Source organism: Ceraceosorus guamensis (genome assembly GCF_003144195.1).
Source record: "Ceraceosorus guamensis strain MCA 4658 unplaced genomic scaffold IE81scaffold_1, whole genome shotgun sequence".
In the NCBI taxonomy this organism is placed as follows: Eukaryota; Fungi; Basidiomycota; class Exobasidiomycetes; order Ceraceosorales; family Ceraceosoraceae; genus Ceraceosorus; species Ceraceosorus guamensis.
Window position 1 is genome coordinate 570098 of NW_020289996.1, and position 19302 is coordinate 589399.

General features: G+C 55.9%; 4 protein-coding genes across 4 annotated transcripts; 3 read left to right on the plus strand and 1 right to left on the minus strand.

The window, feature by feature from the left end:
- Positions 1–739: 739 nt before the first annotated feature.
- Positions 740–3998, plus strand: IE81DRAFT_284266 (Zn-dependent exopeptidase; the record flags this gene model as incomplete). Its single annotated transcript, XM_025511586.1, has 8 exons — positions 740–868; positions 940–1141; positions 1220–1278; positions 1365–1595; positions 1728–2894; positions 2966–3127; positions 3206–3577; positions 3690–3998. The coding sequence occupies 8 exons, from the start codon at positions 740–742 to the stop codon at positions 3996–3998; spliced, it is 2631 nt and encodes an 876-aa protein (XP_025373554.1).
- A 607-nt stretch (positions 3999–4605) lies between these two features.
- Positions 4606–6561, minus strand: IE81DRAFT_351208 (hypothetical protein; the record flags this gene model as incomplete). Its single annotated transcript, XM_025516622.1, has 2 exons — positions 4606–6038; positions 6106–6561. 2 exons carry the CDS (start codon positions 6559–6561, stop codon positions 5055–5057), a joined length of 1440 nt encoding a protein of 479 aa, XP_025373555.1. The 3' UTR covers positions 4606–5054.
- A 3523-nt stretch (positions 6562–10084) lies between these two features.
- IE81DRAFT_319305 (Bromodomain-domain-containing protein) lies at positions 10085–13287 on the plus strand. Its single transcript, XM_025512685.1, has 11 exons — positions 10085–10643; positions 10713–10771; positions 10842–10993; positions 11063–11454; positions 11528–11842; positions 11909–12022; positions 12084–12602; positions 12666–12702; positions 12770–12847; positions 12936–13030; positions 13123–13287. The coding sequence occupies exons 1-11, from the start codon at positions 10356–10358 to the stop codon at positions 13147–13149; spliced, it is 2076 nt and encodes a 691-aa protein (XP_025373556.1). The 5' UTR covers positions 10085–10355; the 3' UTR covers positions 13150–13287.
- Positions 13288–14791: 1504 nt separating this feature from the next.
- On the plus strand, positions 14792–18600 carry IE81DRAFT_6997 (hypothetical protein). The gene is made up of 4 exons (XM_025517554.1): positions 14792–15157; positions 15238–15262; positions 15335–17215; positions 17312–18600. The coding sequence occupies exons 1-4, from the start codon at positions 14925–14927 to the stop codon at positions 18245–18247; spliced, it is 3075 nt and encodes a 1024-aa protein (XP_025373557.1). The 5' UTR covers positions 14792–14924; the 3' UTR covers positions 18248–18600.
- The last annotated feature ends 702 nt before the right edge of the window (positions 18601–19302 follow it).

A 19302-nucleotide genomic window follows, 5' to 3' on the forward strand; every position in this document is an offset into this window, starting at 1 on the left:
ACCAACTCGCAGCTAGACCTTCTGCAGCTAGCTCAAGATCAAGCTGTGTGATATGCATGTCCCTGGTGGATGACTGGCCAATCGTAACTCTCTTGTACGTCACTCGCTCATGGCCAATGACCGCCATCACCATCACGACCCTCGAATCGGCTCCCTACCACTTCTTCTGAGCGTTTCACACTCAAATGAGGCGGCGATCAAACTTGCGGAAGTCTACCGAGCACAGATTAATCTAGCGCTCATGTGCTCGCAACACATTTCGCCTGATTTGGACCGGCTCTCGCTCTACGGTCCACAGGAACAAGCTCTGAGCGCGGATCAGAATGTTGGCGCGAGCCGGAGCGGCGGAGCGATCTCGGAATGGCATTTAGACTGCACTCGGTCACGCGACACGAGATCCAGGTCGAACGCTGCGCCCACACCCATCTCTCAACCTTCGTCCCGCATCCAAGCACAAGGCGGGAGCTTCTCAAGCCATATCGAGACATCATCGATTAGGGATGCGAGCGGGTCGAGGCATTGGAACAAGTCGCATCCCAGCCTTCTGGCGTGCTCCCTCTCTAGCAACGAACCTCTCTCCTCTCTCTCGTCGCCATCGGAGCCCGGAGCAAGCTTTGCAGCTAGCGGTCCTTCGGTTCTTACACAAAGCCTTTCATCTGGCATTGCTCGCCAGAGACCACCCTTGCAGGACCAATCGGCTTTGCGCTCACCTACAAAGGAAACTACCGAGGAAGGGAGCATGGCCGAGTCTGGTCTGGAGCCGAGATTGTTGCACACAATCTCTCATGATTCGACCTCGGTGCTGAGCTTGGCAGTGGATGAGCAGAGCGGACTGGTGTTTAGCGGCAGCCAGGCAGAGGACATATACGTGAGTGTGCGGCGAATGGAGATACGCAAGGTGATGGAGGCATTGATTGGCGAGCATATTTCCTTCCTCAGGTCTGGGATTTGAGTACTTTCCAAGAGAAGACGAGACTAGAGGGTCACACTGCATCGGTGCTTGCGCTCGAGTTGTGTCCGGAGAAATCTTGGCTCTTTTCGGCTTCGGGAGACAGCACTGTGCGGATCTGGGACACGAAGACGCTCTCTCCCCTTTGCGTCATACATCCTGCTGATGACCGGGTTGGAGATATTTTCGCGCGTGAGTGGGAGGCTCACGAAGAGTGGGCGGTGCAGCGCTCCCTACTTCTACTACTGACGATGCGTACCTTGTGGCTAGTGAAATGGTGCTCGGAGCTGCAGACCCTGTATTTTGGTTGCCAGAACACTAGCCTTCAGGTTAGTGAAGCGAGGCTATGCGAGCCGTGTCCACGAAGTCGTGACCCAGAGATCTGACCAGATCGACATTTTTTTCCCAAACGCAGTGGATTACCCTGACTTCGATCACTTCTGCAATCAGCCAAGACGAAGTGCGAGCAGTGCCCATAGTGCGACCGCACAAGTTCTTTGATTCCGGACCGCACGCGGGAAGTCAAACACGTCTGAGCACGAGCTTGAGCCGAAGTGCCAGCGGGAGGTCTACTCCTGCCGCAGGTTGGCCCAGAGGCAGTGCAAGGGGAGCAGGCTTTTCCACACCACCACTGGACTACTCGCCTGTGCTTCCTAGTGCAAGAACGCCAGGTGATCGTGCAGGCGTATCCTTGCCTTTTCAAGTCGGCGAGGCGGAAGATGGCTTCAACTTTGCTCCTGATTCGCCTGCGCAAACGCCTTTGCCTGGTCCGGAAGAGAGTGATAGAGTGAGGAGGTTGCAAGTGGAGCAGCGACATATGGTCTCTTCGGCGCACAGCGGATACATTTACGCCCTCGACTTGCTTCAGAAACCGGATCGGCACCTTGACGGAGGAGGTCAGCGAAGGGGAGGGTCTAAACACATGCTTGTCAGTGGTTCTGGAGATGAGGACATCAAGCTTTGGTCGTGCACGCCAGACGGTCTGACTCAAGAGGCAGTGCTACATCATAGTGACAATGGAGTCTTGGCATTGGCGTCGTGGGGTAGCTGCACGCTTTTTGCTGGCCTGCAAGGAGGCGACATTGAGGTGTGGGATGTCGAGACTGGGCGCGTTGTCCGGACATTGCACGCTCACGACGACGATGTGCTAGCTCTAGTTACAGTGGGCAGCATCGCAGACGAAGATACTTGCATCCTCTACTCGGCCAGCGCTGACGGTCGAATTCGAAGATGGGACGCTAGCTTCAAGTGCACCGCCGACTGGGTTGCCCACAACGGCATTGTGCTCTCGATCGCTTCCTTGCCGCAGGCTGTTGGTAATCAGGGGAACATAGTCTTGACGGGAGCTTCCGACGATCGAATCAAGGTCTGGGACTTGCTCTTTAGCCCTGGCACATTGGAAAAGCATTCCCGGCCAACGGCAGGGCCTTCTTCTCTTGGCACCGCAGATCCCATGATTAGCGCCCTCGCCCAATTCGTCGCCTTCAAATCGGTCTCTGCCAACGAGAATCTGCGGGAAGATTGTCGCCAGTGCGCGCACTGGCTGAAGAATCACCTCACGGATTTGGGAGCAGAGACGGCTTTGCTGCCGGGCGCTGAAGGCCACAATCCGCTCGTATTGGCAACGTTCAGGGCCAACAAATCCAGACTTGCTCCACGCAAGCGAGTTGTTGCCTATGCTCATTACGATGTCATTACTCCTGGACCGTGCGAAAGCTGGTCGAATAGTCCTTGGTCGCTGACGGGCAGAGACGGATATCTGCATGCCAGAGGAGTCAGCGACAACAAGGGTCCTTGCTTAGCTATCGCATACGCCGCTGCGGAATTGGCAAAAGAAGGTACGCTTGGCGCAGACGTTACTCTCGTCGTCGAGGGCGAGGAAGAAGCTGGAGGTTGTGGCTTTACGGAGGCGATCAGAGCTGCCAAAGAACAGATCGGCCCGGTGGTGAGTCTCAAGATCGACACGCGCCGATCATGTCAGTCATTGCTCAAAGATTCGTCTTGTTCTGTGCGCAGGACGTCATTCTTCTGTCGAATTCCTACTGGCTGGGGGAAGACACGCCTTGCCTCACCGTCGGCTTGCGCGGCGTCGTACAGGCCGATCTCGAAGTCAGGAGCGACTTTCAGGATCGTCATTCTGGAGTAGACGGCGGCGCAGTGCGGGAGCCGATGATCGACGTAAGTCTTCGAGTCTTTCGTCGGCCATCTTTTCATCACAGCTGAGCGTCGTGCTGCTCGAACTCCCGCACTCGGCAGATGATCAAACTCTTGGCAAGTTTGACAGAGGGCGAGCGTGTCTTGTTGCCCACTTTCTACGACTCTGTGCGGCCAATCACGCCAGCAGAACGGGCGATGTATGCGCAGATTGCGCAGATGAAGCATAGTCGAGCCAGCGGCCAGACAGTAGAGGCTTTGATGGCTCGATGGAGGCTCCCTAGCCTTTCCGTGCACCGCATCTCGGTCAGCTCTGGTTCTGGCAGTGGAAATGCTACCGTAATCCCCAGCACCGTGACCGCTGCTGTCAGTCTTCGACTGGTACCGGATCAGGATCTGGATGTGATCACGGACACTCTGATAGCGCATGTGAGCGCGCATTTCGGGAAGCTTGCCAGTCCCAATCGCATCGGCGTGAGTTGCGCCCTCTTCGAAATGTGCACAACGATCGTGAATTCAGTGTAGCCCCCTGCTGACAGGATTGCCCGTACCTTCATCGCCCCCCAAAATTTGTTGTCGCGATCAGGTTTACATCAAGCATCGCGCAGATTGGTGGCTAGGCGAAGACAGCGCCTACTCCACCGCTTTGGCCTCAGCCGTGCAGTCCGAATGGGGACAAGCGCCGGTGTCGATACGAGAAGGAGGATCCATTCCAAGTCTGGCCATACTGGAAAAAGAGCTAGAAGCTCCAGCGGTCCATCTACCCATGGGACAAGCCTCAGACAGAGCTCATCTGGCTGATGAGAGGCTACGACTTGTCAACTTGCTCAAGGGCAAATCGGTCGTCAAGCGCTGGCTCGCATCTTCAGCCATTTCCAACGCGTCTCAGAGATGAGGGCGAAGGACAGGTTGTTCCTAAGAGGGACAACGTGCCAAAATCACGACGCCTCGCTGTCTCTCGACGACTGGGTTGGCAAGCACGCTCTTGACCCCCGCTTTCGAGCCTCGAGTCTTTCAGAGCCCTTCGTCGGGCCAAAAGCGTTTGTTTACTTACCACCTTGTACTCTATCTGCATCACGCGCTAGTCGCAATTGCCCTTTCCCTACCATCACGCGATGCCTGACTCTCATCCATCTCTGCCCGATCCGCGCCCTAGGGCGCGCACAGCACCCTTGGGCATTCGCAGTGAACGGCGAATTAGCAGCCTGCTTGGTCACTCGAGTGAAGCAAGATGGTCGCACACGAGATACCTTCACCACAACTTCGAAATTCCCGCTTCTCATCTGAGCCACACTTTTTATCAGCACTTCATCGCCGCGGCACGGGCAGGGCCAGCCAGCCTGCCCCGCACAAATTCGAGACAGCACAAGAGACCGAAGAAATGCGCCCCATCACTCAGACTTCGGAACTTTTATCAACAAGCGCAAGATGGATGATGGTAGGTAGTATTGCGCCTAGTCTCTCATTCCAAAGTAAAAGCGAAGAGCTTTCGTGGGAGACGATTCGGATGTAAATCAGCACGACAGCTCGACGATCAAGAGAGCAAGAGAGAAGGACGAGTGCGGGAAAGAGTCGTCTGTGTGCGTGGGCAAAGGGGAGTGGGGAGACCACCGAGCACAAAGCGCCGTTCGAGAATTGGCCCAGACGACTTTGTTTGTGGATGATTCGACGAGGATGACGAGGGACCGAGACTGCGCTGTATGGAGCGTCGGAAAGGATGGGCTTCTTGCTCAAAGACGAGCGGTTTCAGTCTCCTTATGCGACGGAACGTTGTATATTTGTGAGAAAAAGGATACGATCGAATGAGGGTGTGCACGTACACAAGGACATCGAGAGACGAGGACAGAGCCAGGAAAAGGAACAGCGGGAGACGAGAGAGCTAGGAGCGTCACTCGCGATAGTGTACTTCGGCCGCACTTTATCATCCACGGGCAATGAGCGCATGAACGTCTTAGGCGACCGAGACGACACGCTGACTGAAGCTGGCGGCGCGAGGGCTAGCGCAGAGACGGCTCATGGCTTCCTTGCGGGTGCGCGCCGAAATCCTCGAGGCGAAGTTGACTGGCTGGAAGTCGGTTGGAGGTCCGCGTGGCTGACGAGCTGGCTGGGTAGGAGCAGCCAGACCGCCATTGCTGCCGCTACCTGAGTTGCTCATAGCGACGCTCTTGGCCTCAGCAGTGAAGTTGCGAGAGCGAGGAGCGGCGGTCAACGAGATGGCACGGGGAACGCTTGGAACCGACTTGCTCTGCTTGTCCACGACCGCACCGTAACGAGCAGTCATGGCAGCAGCAGCAGCTTGAACCTTGTCGAGCGTGGCACCGTCGCGAACATCCTCGTCACTCGTGTCTGGCGTGTGGACATCGGACGCAGAGCCATTCGCGCTGATTTCGCTCGCGGAATCGTCGACGACGATTGAAGGGTTAGAGGCATTGCTGGCACCGGTAGCGCGCTGACGCCACGATGAGGCAGCGTCGGCGTGGCTTGGCTGACGCGGACGAGCGCCGTTCTTGTCGGATGGCGATCCCGCACGGTTGAGCTGTTGGGCAGCGCGCATGGGAGGCGAAGCCGTCTGTCCGAGACCAAGAGCAGCCTGCTGTTGCTGCTGAGCAGCATAGTGCATCTGGATGTACTGGAGACGCTGCATGAGCTCAGCTTCAGCTTGAGCTTGGTCCTGGTCCTGCTGCTGGTTGCGCTGCTGCTGCTCGAGCAGTTGAGTGTAGGCTTGCTGAGTCTGACGGTTGCGCAGGTTGGCCTGGATCGTGGCTTGAGCGGCCTGACGCTGCTCGGCAGCGCTCGACTGCAGCTGCTGAGCCTGAACTTGCTCCGCGAGAGCGGCCAGCTGAGCCTGACGTTCGTACTCGGCGTGGATCTGAGCGAGAAGCAAGCGCTGCTGCTGCTGTGGGCTGTTGGCAGCCTGAGAGCGGAGCTGCTCGAGCTGTAGCGAGCGCGTGTGTCAAGTCAGCGAAAGCCTGTCAAGTGCTGTCAGAGAGAGAGAGACTTACCTGAGCGATAGCTGCCTGTTGTTGACGACGAATCTCCTCCTGTTGCTGGTGTTGACGAACGAGAGCCTCGTACGCCTGCTGCTGAGCGTTGTAGTGTTGCTGTGGCTGTCCCTGGGCCGCACCGTAAAGTGCAGCGAGGCTGTTCTGGTTCTGCAGAGCCATGGCTTGCTGCACGCGAAGTGCAGCGAAGTGAGCCTCCAAAAGCTGTTGCTGACCTTCAGCACCATTGTTCTGAGGTGGGGTTTGCTCGCGCTGGGGCGAGTTCACGCGCTGGCCAGGGGTAAAGACCGCAGCGTTAGCCTTGAGCGTGTTCGGCGAGCCGGCTTTGGAACCATCTTGAGTTGAGACGGGCGACGTGCTCTGCTGAGCCTGGAACATGCCATCCTCAACGGCAGAAGGCGAGCTCGATCGGGGGCCTCCAGTGCGAAGACCGGCGAGGAGCTGAGCGCGAGACATCCTGGTTTGTAAGTCGGCTGGGTTTCAGGAAGGTGGGGATGATGGAGTGGGGCTAGTCGAACGATTGGTTCGAACAAGGAGCGCAAGTAGCTTGACAGCAGATGCACGTGGTGATTTGAAGGCGAGCAGACTCCACTGAGTCAATCGGCGAAGCTTGCTAAAGGAACTCGATGTGAGTTCCCGTTGGTATTGGAGAGTTGCTGTTGATTGCTTGTGCTCGTTGAGCGTTGTCCTTTCAAAGGCGAAAGCTGATTGAGCGGATGCTTGAGGATGCGCTGTATGCTCAAGCGAATTGTTGGTTGTGTTCGAGTGCAAAAAGAAGAGGAGATCAAAGAGGTTGCGGTGCGATTGATGTTTGGTGTTGGTTTGTTGGCTTTTGGCGGATGAATTCGGTCTGCTTGAGAAAATTAATGGGGCTTTCGACACGAAAAGGGAGGCTCGCTGTGGGGTGGACAGTGTCGAGTGCTGGCTTTGCGTGGATCAGTGCAAGGTTCGATTGATGTCAAGCTGAGCGCACAGCGCTGGCGATGGACGTCGATCGAGGTGTTTGGTTGAAGTCTGAAGTTGAGATCCCAGCCTATCTGAGCGCGGAGCTCTCCAAGCTTTGCGTGGTGAGCTGTTGCGGGTCACCTGTTGCGCGCGCGAGACGAGCCGCGGCTGGTGAGCGAGATTGACTGCGATGGAGGAGACGGAGGATCGAAGGCGAGGCGGACAGGTTGACGGTAGACTTTGGGAGACACGAGCCTGAGGATGAGACAGGATCGGATGACGACCGAATCTAGCCCCAGTCTGTTCGTTTATGAAGGGTGGAGAAAGAGGCAGGCAGACAGACCGTCGCTTTGAGCACAACGGGAAGGTCGGGGTGAGCGAAGAGAGAGAGAGAGAGACAGAGAGACAGAGACGAAGACAGAAAGACGAAAAGGCAGACGGGAATCAGTGAGACGGTGGTGAGAGACGATGGGCGGTGAATAGGTTCATTGATTGCCTTTTACCACGGCGTTGCGCGGCGCGCCCGCAAAAGCAGCTCTTGTGCGGCAGCCAGGCGAGAGCCGTGTGATCGCGGCGGCGCGGATACCCGCCAGCGAAGGCCAGGGCACTTGGTGGCGGGCTGCTGCGTGCGCATGGCTGCGCGTTGCGCCCAACCGTGTGCTTCGCTCCATCCCGTGCCAGATGCGCTGTCCTAGCTGTGGGCGCGCTTGCATGGGGTGGCGGCACGTCTGCTACGCAGTCACGAGTCAAATCCATGCATGCATCCATGCATGCATCCACTCTTTGACTGGTCCGTCGCTGGAGAAGGACTTCTTCAGGCTTGCACATCGCGCGTGTTGACTGACACGCTGCGTCCCGAAGCGGCGCTGGATCACCCATCACATGCCATGCAGCAGCAGCAGCTAGAGAACCCGCGACGCAAGGGTGAATATGCGCGTGCATGCGCGCTTCTGGACAGTCAAAGTGCTATCGTGACTCTGCGAATGGAGCCTGGAGAGCTTGGATGAAATCTACATGCATGAACGGTCGACGCGTGTATATGCGCCATTGATTGATGACTGCTCCCGCGGCACGCTTGAAGTCCTCGCCTCGTTCCAGATCACGCACATTTCCTGCACTCGACTTGGGGGGGTCCGCCGCCCGTCTCTCATAAGGTTCCCCTGCGCGCTGTGCTCCTGCTGCGCCTTTCGAGTCGTCGTCGCCTTTGCCCCTGAGCCGCTGGAACAGTCTCACGTCAAACCGGGAGCACGATGCATGACAACACGCGGCGCCTCATTTGCCGCACATCGGCGCAGTGCGCTCCAAGACAACATCAGCTGCTCATCTGTCTGGATCATCGAGCTTGACTCAAGACTACCAATTCTTAATCTTGGAATTGAAATTTGATTGACTTTGACAGGGGGCTTCCAGATATCAGGATTAGCCCATGCAGATAAATGAAGCCAAAATACCTCACTTGGATTATCACTTTGACTCATCAGACTTGAGCATGTTGCTGCGCCGCTGTCGCATCAAAATTGAAACCCAACTTCCGCGACATTATGCATGTGCTGTGAGCTCGACGCTCGCTAGTTTTCGTGCTGAAGCTTGCGGGTAATAAGTCTTGAGTGACTCTTCTAATTTTGATTCAATATTCGAGAGTCAGCATTCATTCAGTGATTCTCATTGCCTCATCGAGGCTTGAGGGATTCAAGAACATCGCAGATTCTTGATTCTTGATTTAGAAGTATGCTCTGCACGCGTGCTTGCGCATTCAACGTGGATAGTCGAGGCAGCGCATCAACATGTGATTCAAGATCGCTAGCCGGGCTTGCTCGGTGTACATCGAGCCGATCTCACTCTTGACTCAGACTGAAGCTTGATGAAGCTTATTTGTGTGTCGTTTGTAAATTCGAGATTCAAATTCAAGATTGCTATGCCAAGTGAGACCTATGGGTGGCAGTCATGCAGCTTTGAAGTCTCGACTAAGTCGTTGCGCTTATGCCTTGCGTCTGCTTTTGTACTTTGTGGGGATGAACGCTGGTCATTCACAACTGTGGATTGTGATTGCTTGGCTGAACATTCCGCAAAACAACTCATCCTTCACAGATGAAGCTTGTCATAGCGAGCAATTTTGTTTCTGTAAGCGTACAAGCATCTAGCGACAGACCCAGCTGAACGCTGCTCGACAGAGCTATGCATGGAAGCTTCGCGATTGGCAGTGTTGTCTCGAAGTGTATGCCTCGGGAGTTTCAGTCATCGACCACAATCTGCTGGGACTACTATTCTCAGCCAAGTCTCGAATGCATGCGGTCCGCCCAGGGCGCTTCCGAGAACGAACATTTCGCTCGTTGTGACCTCATCTGATGCGACCACAAAGATGCGAACCATTCTGGATTAGGTCGCCAGCTGTGAGCGCGACCGAAGGACTTGGCAAAATCCAAAAAAGAAACACAAAAAAGTTACGAGTGCAGCATGCACGGGTCCTCCATGTCGGCCTTCATCTGGAGGGTGCGATTGAACCCGTGGGCGCGCTTTAGCGGAAGCAACTGCAGCTATGAGCCGCAGTGAAGGCCTGCAAGGAGGTTCTAACAAAGTCAGACCACCTGCTAAAGTGCGGGTGCAGCGGAGGACCAAGGCGTTCTGTTGAGAGTCGCTAGTGTGAGCCTCGCATACAGAACCGCAAGCACGAGTTTGTGTGCGCGAATTCGTGGTCGCAAGATGTCTGGCGAGAACTGGTCAACTCCGTCCAAATTTGGACACGCAATCAAAATCAAAAGAGTCAAGATGAAGATGATCGAGCCTTGAAGCCTTGAAGATCAAGGACTTTGCATGTTCATGAGGCTCGATGGACCGCTATATCGACCTGCCCGCTGCTGCCCGTACAAGACCACCGCATCCAAGCCTCTTTCTTTCCCGATGATGCGGTCACAACTTTCTGACTCAAAACTATCAATTGTATCACGTGACCGTCACACGCCGCGGCTGATTGGGTGTACGCCGAAAAGCACGCATGCTGCATGCAAGCTTTGACTCCACAACACCGTGCAGCACCGCTTTATCATGCAGCCATCAAAAGCTGGGCTCATGACTTTCTAGAAAGACTTTGACCTCGGCAAGTGGTGCTCGTGTATTCATTCTTGGTTTGTTCGATCAGGTCCTCGAAAGACAGGTCGCTCTGCCCTCATTCGAGCCTGATCTTTCTCGGCCGCCAACAGCGGCTGCTAGATCTGTTCCGCTCGGCTCAAGCCCACGACGGCCCCACTACCACCCTTGCTCGCCGCCACTCCTGCGAAAGCAGGGCGAAAGCGCCTACCACTCTCAACATGGCACCAAAGAAGACCAATTATCCGCGACCCGCACGCTCGATGGATCATGCAGCAGGTTCCTTGACACTCAAGAGACACACGAGCTGCTCGTCATGCAGCTGTCCCGGCCAACATCCTGCGTCAAACTCCAGCGTTGTACTCCACGACGGGCACAGCGCAGGGTCGAATTGGCAATGGGAGTGCGAGTGTGAACACGAAGGCGTAGAAGGCCACGAGCGGGATGAGGATCAGGAGGAGCGCCAGCGAAGGCTTAGAGTGGCAAAGCGCATAGACGAGCTTTTGCAGGTAAGTACCGGCACTCCATGTTACCTCGAAGCCTTCTCTTGACCTTGGCGACTTTTCACGCTCACTTAGGACGAAGGCAAGCTGCAAGACTTCGGCTTTGTCAACGAGGACGTCAAAAGCTTGCGAAAGTGAGTCCGCGGCCGGCACAACGCAGAATCGCAGGTTCGATGCTTACGTAACATTTCCCACTGCCCTCAGACAAATGCTACCTGCATCAGGCAGACACCCTGAGCGGAGCGTCGAGTCTCCTCGCCCTTCGCACCTTGGTGAGCGAAAAAGGGGCAGGGACGTTAGTGCCTCGCAGAGCCCTGCTCCTGGAAGCAGCCGCAGCAGCGCAGCAGGACGCGAGTGTAAGTCTTAAAAGTCGCCTTTCAGTCCGCATATTCTTATGCCCTTTGTCTCTGTCGCTCCCTTCGCAGCCCACCTACAAAAGAAGCGAAAGACGCTGATTGATCGGGGCCAAGGTGTGGATAGCGCGATATCTTCTCGTGCTTCTTCTCTCGGTCCTCTCACGCCTTCAGCGGATGACGAAGGCTCAGCCACAGGGCCTCGAATAGCAGGCACGGGTGAAATCGGCTCATCTGACGAAGCCTCGACAGCGCCGGAGGCCATCGTCGCGGAAGGTGAAGGTCATGGAAAGCGCCCAGCTCGCAGCCAGAAAGGGCTACCGGAGGCCACTGAAGGAGCCGCAAATCCGATCAGCATCGAAGTGACAGAGCAACCCAAACCAAGTCGCGATGAGATCGATCGGGGCGCCGACTTGGACGCAGCGGTCAAAGGCTCTAGCATCGACGCTGGCTGGCTTGATGAGGTGTGTCAGATTAAGCTTTCGATCCCGTAATCGATGCGGCCGACAAGCTGACGGAAAGTGACCGCAATCTCAGCCCGAGGCGCCGCGTAAAGAGAGACCGGCGGTGATCGAAGAGCGCGCTGGGCTCATCCAATTCAGAGTGGTGGAGAATGACGGGCGCCCTGAGAGCATGATCATTCTTACTGGGCTCAAGAACATCTTTCAGCGACAACTGCCGAAGATGCCTCGCGAGTACATCACCCGCTTAGTTCTCGACCGGAACCACCGAAGCATGGCCATCGTCAAGAGAGGCTTGCAGGTGGTCGGTGGGATTACATATAGGCCTTTTGAGCAGAAGCGCTTTGCCGAAATCGTCTTTTGTGCCATCTCTAGCACTGAACAAGTGAAGGTGCGTTCGCTGCAAAGCCCAGACCCATGAAGCATCGCTGATATGTCTCTCTGCGCTGGTCAAAAGGGATACGGCAACCACTTGATGAATCACGTCAAGGACTATGTCAAGGACTCGAGCGAAGTGATGCACTTCCTCACGTATGCCGATAACTACGCCATCGGGTACTTCAAGAAGCAGGTGAGTCCCTTGAATGAAATCGCTGCAGCAGGCGCTGTCTGACACCCAACGAACCTCACAGGGCTTCACCAAAGAGATCACTTTGCCAAGATCTCAGTGGGTCGGCTACATCAAAGATTACGAAGGCGGCACATTGATGCAGTGCAGCATGGTACCTCGAGTGCGCTATCTTGGCGTCACGGATCTGCTGGCTCAGCAGCGACGAATGATCCTTCAAAAGATCCGTCAGATCAGCAGAAGCCATATCGTGCACAAAGGCCTGGACGTCTTTCGAAAGAAACACGACGAAGATCTCTCCAAGCGCGAGGCCGAAGAGTCTAGCGAGGATGAAGATGTGCCACTGGCGAACAGCAATCATGCGTCGACCTCATCACCGAGCGCGTCGAGCAAGAGGAAGAAATTTGCGGTGGACCCCGCTGAAGTGCCTGGCCTCAAGGAGAGCGCCTGGACACCCGAAATGGACGAAATATCTCGACGACCCAAACGCGGACCTCATCACGCCCTCATGCGCCACGTGTTGGTCGAGCTGAACAATCACCATGCGGCTTGGCCTTTCACTGCACCGGTAGATGCAGCTAGTGTGAGTGTCCTGCCTCGGAATTCGAACGACGTCGGAGCGCTCTGACGACCGGCTTTCTCGCAGGTTCACGACTATTATTCAGTCATCAAGCAGCCGATGGGTGAGCATACCGCGTTGACAGCGAGCGGTGAGTGCTATGCTGAAGATCTTGCATTTCACATCTTCAGATCTGAGCACGATGGAGACGAAGCTGGAGAACAATGCGTACGCGACGGTGGAGGATTTGACAGCAGATTTCAGGCTTGGTACGTGTACTCTGCCGTAGGATCCTGCGGTGGCTGTGGTGCAGGCGAGAATGCTCACGAGACCTCTCCCCCCTTGCCCATCTCTCAGTTGCTGCCAATTGCCGTCAATACAATGGCCCAAGCAATTCATATACCAAGCTGGTCAACACCCTCGAGAAACACTTTGATCGAGAAATAGGAGGTGTAAGTAGTGCCTGTACGACCACTAACCCATCTCCGATGACTCCTTGACTGACTCGAATGCGACAAACGTCTTCTTTTGGCATGCTTTGCAGTGGAAACAAAGCTACGGTGTCTTGTGATTTGCTTCTACGAAACATCTCGGTCCCGTCCGCGATACACGATTCAAGTTTCAGTTGTTGTACAAAGTAACGCTTCGACCAATACGATTGCGTACTTAGAATCACAAATCACAACAAAATCATGCGGTTGCTCCTCCGACCTTGCCTCGCCCGGACGGAAAGCTTGGCTCTGACACGTGACTCTTGAGTGGGGAACTCACGCTTGCAGCTGTGGTTGAGAAATTGTCGGAGGTGACAGCGCGTCTTCACGACTGGAATCATCCTCTCTCACTCAAGTCCATCCAAGCACCTTGTGGTCGACCCTGATATCCGCCGTGTAAGTCTCCGATGCTTACCTTTGATGATCAAGAGTCACTCTTCACGATGCAGACCTCATTGCTCCAAGCACATTAGCTAATCAACCTCGCCAAAAATTTCATGTAACGGTTCTTTTTGCGCTAGTCGAGCCTTGGGAAGCTTCGTTGTGAAGCACAGGTGCAAATGAAGATCCCTTCTTTATGAAAAGGTTGCGCCTCTACAGATAGGTGCCGCGGCCGTTGCACATCCGCTCATTTTGCCAAACTTCGCCAAGCACGGGGCGCTTTAGACCCCGCAGACAGCTGAGCAGATGTTCGTGGCTCAAGGGCAGCTTCCCAACACGAGCATCCTCGTTGCGCAAGTCTCTTGGCAAGAGAAGCTCCATGCGTAGTCCTCGGATCCATCAACTCAGAGGCGTTCTATTCTGTGCTTCGCATGTACCTGCGTAGGTTGCCGAGCCAGCCGATCGGAGCAGATCCATCTCGCAGCGCTCGACCAAATAGCGCGATGCAGTCGTGAGTCATCGTGATTGTCTGTTTATGTTTAGATCAGGCGTGTGCAGCGACGCTCAGCGAGCAGTTCTGACGCAGGGTTACGCTGGCGGAAGGGCCGTCTTGCCACGCAGGGAGAGGGCGGCCCGTGCATTCCCTTCAGAAGCCCGGTTCCCTTGCAACGACTTGTAGGCTTGATATGAGAGTCACGAGTGCACCACACGCAAAATGTACACACGCCTCGTCCGCAGCGCTCAGATATGAGGTCATTACCGCACGGCGGTCGAGCCTCTCCGCTCAATCGGGCGCCTCGATCGCGATGGGGGCCTGCGGCATCGGAGGGCTTCTGGTCTTTGGCCACGCACGCCGCACGCGCCTCCAACGTCTCGGCGAACTGTCCAGAGGTCTACGCCCAGACGCTGGCGAAATGTCTGGACGATGTCTCAGCGTACTGATGAAATGACGAGACTACATTGGGATAAGCTTCATTCCAGGCCCGATCGAGGGGACATGGAAGAAGCAAAGAACCGTGAGCCAGCTCGCAGCGCGATCAGATCTCTTCTGCACCCCGAGTACATCTATGTTCGGTCGTTGCCGTCAGGCTCGGGCTGGAGTCTCGCCAAGCAACATCCATCGACTGCACCTCGTCTGAAGAAGGGCGCGTGTGCAGCCGCTTCACAGTCCAAAATGAGGTCTTCGTCGCATCAAGTCGCCGTGTAAGAGACGTTCATAAGATTCCAGCACCTACCCCTAATCGCCTTGGTCGAACCGCTGATGGCATCACCTTTGGGCTCCTTGGGTCTCTATACGGGTCTGCACGCTGCCAATTACGTGCCAAAAGCTGAGACCATAAGACTGCTGGACGGTTTTACCGTATAGATAGCGCCTTCTTTCCGGCTAGGGTGAAGTTTCGTCCTCTCGACAACGTATTCTCCAGCAATTACTTTCCAGTCGCTCGATGGCATTCTCGCATTTTCATCATCGACAATGGTAGGCACGCAAAACGCAAGTCAGGTGGCAGGCTGGCCAAGTCCTCAACACCTGCCATCCAGACCGCCTCAGGATGAGCTCGAATTACCGATACCTCCTACAAATCTAATGTTTGCTTTGCGCAATGGGAGACCGAGAGGCACTACACTCAAGGAATGGGCATTCCCCCAGCGCTACGTTCGACGTGGAGATGCTTTTGACGCGACCACTGCAGTCATAGGAACGGGTGGGTGAGTGCCAACTATCACGTTCGAATGGCTGCGCTCAATCGCAGCGACGACTTACACGCCCGGTTTGGTGCGCTTTTCAGCTTTGGAACTGCTTATCGATATGAGGTGAGTACTGAGGCCAGAGACTCGAGATTGTCTGCAGAATTTAACGCTGATGCTGTGTCGCCGTCTGCTCAGCGCGTTCCCGAGCCCGAGCAGAGCGCTGTGTCAGCTTCGCCGGACTCGAGCTTCTCTGCGCTGAGCGCATTTGGCGCCTCGTCGAGCCATACCACCAACACGTCCCTCTCATCCCCGGGACCCAGCCCAAAGAAAGCAGCGTTGGCGCCTTCAGTCGCGGCATCACCGCATCGCGACAGCATTCCGATGGAGCGCGAACACGTCGAAGCCCTTGATCAGCAAGAATGCGAGCAATTCGACAAACAAATGCGTACGAAGCTGAGTAATAGACACCTGGCCCAAACCAGCGTGCCCCAACACCAGCTCGCGGCGCATACGTCAGGCGTCACTTCTGAGAACAATGCGAATGCACCAGCTTTCATGCCGGACAGCCCGCAGCAACTGACGCCCAACAAACCACCTGCCGTGATTGTAGTCAAAGTCTGTCGGACACCGACCACCGGCAGCTTCGATGAGCTGCCGCGATGTGGAGTTCCGCGCGCCGAAGTCAAAAGAGCCGAAGCTCTTCTTAATGCACAGCGCAACGGCGAGCTGACACCCGATCTCTCGAAGATAATGCACACTCGCATCGTGCGGGGCGAGCTTCTGCTCCTCAAATTTCTTCAAGGAGCTGCGACGGCCGAAGGTTTCAGTCATCGCCGCACCCACACGGTCAGACTGATCGCAGACATGTCCATGCATACCGCATGTTCGGCGGTGACTGCGCTGGACCCGCTCAGCGCTCAAGCCAGCACTGCTGCCACGTACGAGCGCGTCGAGGGTGGCCCGCCCTTGCCTCGCCTATTGGTCTTTGAACGACTCGTCGACCTAGATGCCCAACTCACTCCGCGCGGGTGGGTCAAATCGCGTACACCATGGACAGTTGCGCAAGTAGAAGCAGCCGCCCGCGACGTCGCGAAGGGTCTTCGCTTCCTTCACTCTCACTGTGTGGCACATGGCGACCTCAAACCGTCCAATCTGATGCGATGCGCAAAGACGGGTGTGGTCAAGCTCATCGATCTTGGCGCCTCGAGACGATGGGTGCGCCTTCCTGTGGACAAGATGAGCAGCACCGACGTAGTCGAGGCATTGGACGAGGCCATCATCAGCGGCCGATTGAGCAGAGATGACTATACTCGCGATGTCATCTGTGAAGGACTTGGGTCATTTACAGGCTCGCCGCACTTTATGGCCCCGGAAATCTTGCTGCAAGCGAGTCGGTACCTCAGCACGGACGGATACGCAAGGTCGGTGCTCGACGACCATGTCAGAAATCCAGCCGCTCTTCCTGCTCATATTCCGCTCGAATTGCTCGAGCTGTGCTATGACGACTTCAAACGCGGATGGGGAGTGGCAGCTGATATCTGGAGTTGGGGCTGCACGGTCCAGCTCTTGATGATGCGCACACAACACTCGCTAGAGAGACCCAGATCTTCAGCGGTCTGTCCATTCTCATTCTCCTTTGAGCATCATCTCGAGGACGCCATCGCACCGCTGTATCCTCAAGATGAGTCGGAGAATGATTTGCCGCGATTCCGACTTTGGGCGCGCTGCTTCTCTCTTCAAATCACGCAGACATTGATCTCTGGGGTAGAGCTCATCGACTGCTGTACCTATCTGTCGCCACAGGTGCTGCACGGCCTGAAGCAAGCGATGCAGGGCAGAGATGCTCGCCCAAATGCGACGCAGCTCTGTGAAATCCTGAGGCAGCCGGTGCAAGGCCTGGGTCTCGATCTATCCGGCCTGACAGAGCCAGACCATCAGGACAACATTGTACTGCAACCGTCGCTGCCCGCGACCCCACAGACACATTTCAGCAATCTTTCTCGTGCTGACTCCATCCACAATATGGATGGCACCTCGAGCACGGGGATGAGCTTGCCTTCCCACATGCACCGAAGCGTGAGCAGCGCCAGACAAGCTCGAGAAATGGTCCATTTCAGTGGTGCGCAAGACGATTACGAAGCTGACCGCGATGCGCTTGTTGTGCGATTGGAGAAGCTGTCACAGCGCCAGATCGACGCGCCATCCTTGCCCGGACAATCTCAGCTGGCAACAAGAAGTCTGCGGCAACCACTTACTCTGTCTACGGCGCCGACTCCTACAGACAGCACGAACCTGTCGCCATCGAATGCCAAATCCCCAATGCTTCCAGACGTGGACATGGATGCAGACCTGCTGGGTCTCCATCTCATGGCTGCGGAGGCGATGGACATTGATGTCGACGACGTGGGCGGTGAGCCAGAGCAGCGTCTGCTTTCAGCTCCATCGTTCACCAGGCACGCCAAACCTCAAAGCAAGAGCAACGCTACATCGATTGAAGATGACGCTGCAAGTGCACCCTCTCTGCTCAACTTCGAGGAGCGAGGCAGAGGCGAATACCGGGGCACACCGCCCACACCGACGCCTGCGCCGTCAGAGTCTCAGAATCAGCAGCTGAATCAGAAGCGCTCTCTTGGTACCCTTCTACGCCGGGGGAGCGGCCTGCACAAGGTTCGCTCTTCCTTCGGCGGCTTGCGAGCGGGCTCCCGTGCGCTTGAGCGGCCCAGGGAAGGAACGGAGTCTCGCTCAGACATACACTGGCGCTTCATGCTCAACGATGCGGATGCTGCTCCACTTGACGAAGAACAAGAAGCTCCCAAGGCTCAGCATCCCAGCACTCCAGAGCCAATTTCAGGCCTTTCCGAAATCCAGACGCCTTACGCGCATTCCAGAGGTCGTTCCGGCACTCTGCTCGCGCGTCGACTGAGCATTGCGAAGTCTCTCATTCAGGGCAATTCCCCGAGCGACACCGCCGGTGCTCACGCAAAGGAACAGGCCATACCTGAATTCGAGGGCGAACATGAGACTGGCGCGTCGACGAGTCGCAGCAAGCAAGCTACACCTGCCTGGCGTCGCCGATTGACCATCAGCAGCAAGTCCGCGCGAGCTTGAAAGAGGCATGATGCCGCTTGACAGTTAGTTCGTCGCGCTTGTGGGCGAATTGCCTCTGGATCCAGCCTTCTGATCGAACTTGATCGCCCTTGCAGTGGACTTGACGTGGTCATTCTGGCATCCACTCTCCATCTCAGATCGAAGCCCCATACTTTTAGGTGCCACACATACTAATTCGCGTTCTTGTGCCTGACCAAATCAATTCTCGCGCCTGGAACGTTCCCCATTCTGCTTTGTACCCATACTGTTACCTGCCAATCGTGTATCTGTGCGATCGCTTATTTCCCACCCATTTGCAGCTAGCCGTCGTCTTGCTTCTTACCGGCTCACGCACTACAAGCTGTCAAGGACGCCGTTGCGAAGCACGACGCTGGAAGATGATTGAGGAGGTGCCTTTTGCGGAGCTGATTCGTGCAGACCCAGAAGCTTTCAAGCATCCGAATGCGATGTCCGGCCTGGACGAGCGAGCACATTCCTCTGCACAATCGTCAAGTCTGACCGGAGCTGCTGCGGATGGAGTCACGAGCCCCGACAATCGTATTCATCATTCAAGATTAGCCGCGCTGGTCCATCTCCTCCCATGGAATTCGACAATCAGTGAATGTGTAGCAGCCGCGTTGGCTGCTGACGTTGGCTTCTGCCGGAGCATTTCCCGTGCCTGATGTTGCTGCTGTGCTGTGCCGGTACAGTCGTGAGTATACCGGCATCATTGCCATGCGCAGCCACAGATAGGTAGCCCTTCTGATTCACCGACGCGTAGTGCAAGATGTGCGGACGCGCCATGCAGCGGCGGCACGGGAGAAATCGAGGCATCTGAGTGCATCGATCGCTACGCAGAAACTGCAGTCACAGTCGATGAGAGGCGCGGCCGGCCGGCCTGCATCAGCAGCTGCATGGCCTTCGATCGAACTTCTTAAACAAAAAAGCCGTCGCGTATGCGTGCCGTCGCGTGTCTGCAGCAGCTCGCTCGCGCTACACGACGAAATTGAACTCTCGGACTCACGACTGTTGTACATGTGATTGTGATTGCGGATGAATCACGAATCACAACGACG

Coding starts and splice junctions, on each gene's coding strand:
- IE81DRAFT_319305 (XM_025512685.1), top strand. CDS start 10,356: ATGGCACCAAAGAAGACCAATTATCCGCGACCCGCACGCTCGATGGAT. Junction 11,843..11,908: donor CTAGCACTGAACAAGTGAAG/GTGCGTTCGCTG, acceptor GCTGGTCAAAAG/GGATACGGCAACCACTTGAT. Junction 12,848..12,935: donor GACAGCAGATTTCAGGCTTG/GTACGTGTACTC, acceptor CCCATCTCTCAG/TTGCTGCCAATTGCCGTCAA.
- IE81DRAFT_6997 (XM_025517554.1), top strand. CDS start 14,925: ATGGTAGGCACGCAAAACGCAAGTCAGGTGGCAGGCTGGCCAAGTCCT. Junction 15,263..15,334: donor GAACTGCTTATCGATATGAG/GTGAGTACTGAG, acceptor CCGTCTGCTCAG/CGCGTTCCCGAGCCCGAGCA. Junction 17,216..17,311: donor CTTCCCACATGCACCGAAGC/GTGAGCAGCGCC, acceptor GTGCGATTGGAG/AAGCTGTCACAGCGCCAGAT.